This window comes from Arachis ipaensis, chromosome B5 (genome assembly GCF_059453495.1).
Source record: "Arachis ipaensis isolate K30076 ecotype BB chromosome B5, ASM5945349v1, whole genome shotgun sequence".
In the NCBI taxonomy this organism is placed as follows: domain Eukaryota; kingdom Viridiplantae; phylum Streptophyta; class Magnoliopsida; order Fabales; family Fabaceae; genus Arachis; species Arachis ipaensis.
In genome coordinates this window covers 103,693,983-103,698,644 of record NC_142440.1, presented here as the reverse complement: position 1 = coordinate 103,698,644, position 4,662 = coordinate 103,693,983, and the positions used below count along the sequence as shown (strand labels likewise).

Here is a 4,662-nt window from a genome sequence, read left to right as displayed (position 1 = left end):
AAAACACATTCCATTTTGCTTGCTTTAATGGAAAAATTCTGAGAAAAATATAAGATAATGTAAATGACACCACATTGACATATCTATCTAAATGTTAAACATAAACCACAGACTAAAAAAGAACATACAGACTTACAATTATAAACAAGGAAAATGAGGAAGCAATAATCCAAACATTCTCAACTATGAATCATAATTTTAAATATGAAAGTTGATAAGTTTCTAATAGCAACAGAAAGTTACTTTTTTATTTTTTTTTTCTCTACAGATATTGCGCAGGCTAGATAGCAGCTAGAACTCAATTAAGAGGAAGTGATGATATCAAAAGTGTGCTACTCCACAAGCAAATAAAGTAGTTCAATCAAAGAAACATTTTTGTTAACCAATTTTTTATAATTCTTCTGAAAATAGATCTGCAATGCAAAGTAAAAAATTCAATCACGTAGTACAGGATCGGGCTCAACAATAATATAATCACTACAAGAAAATAAGCTTTTTGCCACGCTTTTAAAGCGTACCGAAAGGTGCAAAAAAGCGTATCGATAGTCTTTCGCCACGCTTTTTGAGCTATCGGCACGCTTTTGAAAGGGTCACATCTGCCAGCGTGTCGGTTGATCTATCGGCACGCTTTTCTTTATCTATTGGTACGCTTTACTTTTTGCCACGCTTTTATCTATTGGTACGCTTAAAAGCGTGACTGTATATATAACCCTATAGCCACGTTTTTAAAGCGTGCCGAAAGATGAATATACAGCCACGCTTTTAAAACGTGCCGAAAGATGGATATACAGCCACGCTTTTAAAGTGTGCCAAAAATTAAAAACTTGTCCTTACACTTCAAAAGCGTGGCCTAATCCTTTTTCAAATAAAAAAAAAGAAAAATAATAAAAATAGAAATACTAATAAGTTAATCTTTCAAATAAAATATAATACTAAAAAATTAATCTTCCATTGATTTATATGAATTATGTACATGATAAAACATGAATAAAATATTTAAAAAAAATAAATTCAAATTCCAAAATAAACATTTAAAAAAATTACAATTCTATGTTATAAAAAATCTAATCTAATTCCTAAACAACATCCGGACTAATTTGTAGCACACGAATGGTTGCCCGCAACTCTTGTATAGCTGTTGGAGGTGGAGAAGCTGTTGAGCAACAGTAACCTGTATGCATGAGAACTATACAACAAATTACAAAATCAGTACTAATTTCAACCATGTCAAATTTGTCACTTAGTAATCAAAACTAGTAGCCTCCTTTTTATAATAATACGTACCTGCAACAAGACCCGAGTCATATGTATAGACATCACCTCTGACCTGAACATATTAATATTAACTCTCATTACTTGGTATAGCATCAGAATTCAGAATATTAGAGGCTAAAGGCAGATTTAAATTTCATACATTGGGTTCCCAAATAAAAAATATAGGTACATTTTTCTAATAGCAAAGTGAACAAATGAAAATTTTTATCTCATCTCATTAAATCATTTCATTAACTGAATTAATGTAAAAAAATTCATGCCGGCATCAAGGAAGCATTAGTGAAAAGTATGCATTAAAATCACATAAAACATTGACAAATGGAATGTAAACATTGCATTGACTGCAACGATAGCAAGCAGCCATAATGAATCAAATGATGCATATAAGTTGGCACTAGTTGAGCATGTTCAAACTTGAAACACCAGTTACATTAAAAAAAAAAAAGAAAAATACTCGATGTCTGAGCTGAGGTTTCAACAAATACAACAAACATATAGCTATTACTAAGTAGTGGAATTTCACACTAAGAAGAATAGTGGCAAACCATATGGTGGTAGTGTCCAATTACAGCCAATACCACTATACGTTAATGCATCATCTGTTATCTGAAAGTTCATCAACATTCACAGCACTGAGTTAACATACAAATGAATCCTAGAAAAAAGTTATGATACCTTGATAGTCTCGCTTAAATCTCCAAAACCGTGGAAGCTGTGGAGGGGGCAGAACTACCAGCGGGCAGCTACTCCAAGAGCACAAATTGTAATAATCTCATTAAAATCATATTTCTTTATTTCTCAAGAAGTTATCAATTAAGAGTCTCATATATAAATACTCTCTGAAGTACCTAATCATATCACTCTGCATCACAAGCATGTTGCAGAGTAGTTTATTACAATTCAAAAATCACAGAAAATATACACATGGTCATTGGTTAAAAATGGACTCACCTCTAGATCTTGAATCAGCTCAATGCGTGGGTCCTCAAACTTAAACTTTCGAATCACCATTCTTTCTCTATCTTCCTGCATGTAAGGCAACACAGTTGACAGTTCATCCATAAACTCTTTTTGAAGATTTAATGTAGATTATGGTATACAGAGCTTAGCAGTTCCTTGTTTGAATCCTTAACATTTAATAAAGCTTGAGACTGAAGCGCTATATCTTGGACAGAGATAGGCTCAGACCTAGCACTCTTTGTTGAAACAGCCCGCTATCAAGATGATAAATCAAGTAGTTAGGAAGTCAAACAAATCTTAAAAGCAATCAACCAACACAAACTCAAACATTCTTAGGCATAAAGCAAGGTTAGTTGCTTGTAGATATACACAAACAGCAGGTGTGGATTTTGATAAGGTTTTCTCACCTATTATCAAACCTGTAACTATTAGAATAATCTTAATCATAGCTTTATCAAAAGGTTGGGCAGTGAAGCAGTATAATTTTCATGATGCTTTTCTAAATGGAAATCTAACCGAGACTATTTACATGTCTCAACTCCCTAGTTTTGTTTACTCAAATTCAAACCTTGTTTGCAAACTAAACAAGGCAATATATGGTTTGAAATAAGCTCTTAGAGCTTGGTATCTAACCATTACTGCCACCTTACAATCTTTTGGATTTATGAGCACAAAATCAAATCCTTTCCTCTTCACACATTTTACAACTACTTCAATTATTTATATATTAATTTATGTTGTTGATATGCTTGTCAGTGAAAGTAATTCTACTACGATACAAACTATTTTAAACAAATTACATTCAACTTTTCTATTAAAAGAACTTGGAGATCTAAATGATCTAAATTTCTTTTCAACTACTGGATATTGTGTTTACTATGGATCGAATATGGTTTTCTGGAATGTAGAAAACAAACCACTGTCAGTCGTAGTTCCACTAAAGCAGAGTTTAAAGCATTGGCAGTAGTGTTTGCAGAACTAATCCAAATTCAAAACTTGTTAATTTCCCAGCCTTTGAACACCTTTTGATGCGCCCACTGAAACTGCCTTAGCAGACTCAAATGATTCTAAGCACAAATATTACATGGGAAAGAAAATAAACATAAGAATACTCATGTTAATCATTAACCCTGAGCAACAAAGTGGATTAAGAATGAGCTATGATACAAAACCCTACCTTGAAGGCCTCCATATGGTTTCAACTTCTCAAGAACTAAAGCTAGAATTGGTCCATGAATGTCCAAAACTTACTGTCATTGCAGCAGAGGCTGGCTTCAGAAGTTGTGCAGCTTCAGCAAAACTGCTTTGCACAGAAAGTTGCCTAGATAGCCAATCAAAAAGTTCTTTACGCCCCTTCCGCACCAAGTTTAGAATCCGTCAAAGCAATTGTAATATAAGGAACCTACAATAGTGGCATACTTAGAGAATAGACCCAAGACAGAAGAATCACTTAAAAAAAGATTGAAACAGACCATTTTATCAAATTGAACTCCTCCCAAGTCAAATTGAAGTGTAGTCTTACAACTGTTTGAGAGTGGAATTACTTTCTTGACTTACTTTCTTGACCTCCAAGCCTCTGAACAGCATGGACAAAGGAGAGATGAAGATTAGGAGTCCAACGAAGCCTTAGCATCTTTGATCTCACATATTGTCTCACACCACTCCCTCTCTTCCCTTCTCTTGATGCTGTGCTGCTGCTACATGGGTTTGCTGAATTCCCTTCTTCATTGTTATCCTCCTCCTCCTCCTTTGCTTCATTATTATTCTCTTCTTCCAATTCCTCATCATCACTCATAGCCGCTCCTTCATTCATGTCAAATGAATTTTCCTCACCCTCATTATCATTACTACTCTTGCCGCCACTTCCTTCATTATTCTCTTGATGAATCTTAAATCTCTTTGACATATTTATTTATTTTAGCAGATGTGATGCTCAGTATAAATGCTACAATAATTTTTTGAATTCCTCCTTTACTAAATTACCTCTGAAAACCAAAACAAGGATGCAAACATTTAAATATACACACAACTAAAAACAAATAATTAAACAAGAACATACAGGCTGTAGTAGTGACCACTCTCTATCTATATATACAGTAGTAATTAATTACTAGCTAGCCTTTAAAACCTATATTCACTGAAGCAATTAAGCTGCCTACTTCGCTATCTGATCTTTAATATACCTTAGCTTGAAGAGCGCTGTGAAAAAATACAAGAATAAGTTATTCCAAAATGTCTGCCTGAACAAAGTTCAAAAGAATAAAAAGAACAATCAGAACCCATAGGAAGCTTATCTTCTTCCATTAGATAACATGATGGAAGAAAAAATACAATCAAATATCTCATAGTTTTTCAGTTATAGAAATGTAAGGGATAAAGCTGACCTTCCCAGGGTGATTATACAAAGACGAAAGATCAGAGAAAAGA

The 4,662-nt window shown here is 33.6% G+C and overlaps 1 protein-coding gene across 1 annotated transcript; it reads right to left on the bottom strand.

Moving 5' to 3' along the window:
- Positions 1–3,441: 3,441 nt before the first annotated feature.
- On the bottom strand, positions 3,442–4,141 carry LOC107641949 (uncharacterized). The gene is made up of 2 exons (XM_088486215.1): positions 3,780–4,141; positions 3,442–3,556 (listed from the first exon to the last, which is right to left on the bottom strand). Exons 1-2 carry the CDS (start codon positions 4,139–4,141, stop codon positions 3,442–3,444), a joined length of 477 nt encoding a protein of 158 aa, XP_088342341.1.
- Between the last annotated feature and the right edge of the window lie 521 nt (positions 4,142–4,662).

Excerpts from the sequence above, each read along its gene's own strand:
- LOC107641949 (XM_088486215.1), bottom strand. The coding sequence starts at position 4,141 with ATGTCAAAGAGATTTAAGATTCATCAAGAGAATAATGAAGGAAGTGGC. Across the intron at positions 3,557-3,779 it reads CAAGAAAGTAAGTCAAGAAA|GCAACTTTCTGTGCAAAGCA; the intron begins GTAATTCCACTC and ends TTGGCTATCTAG.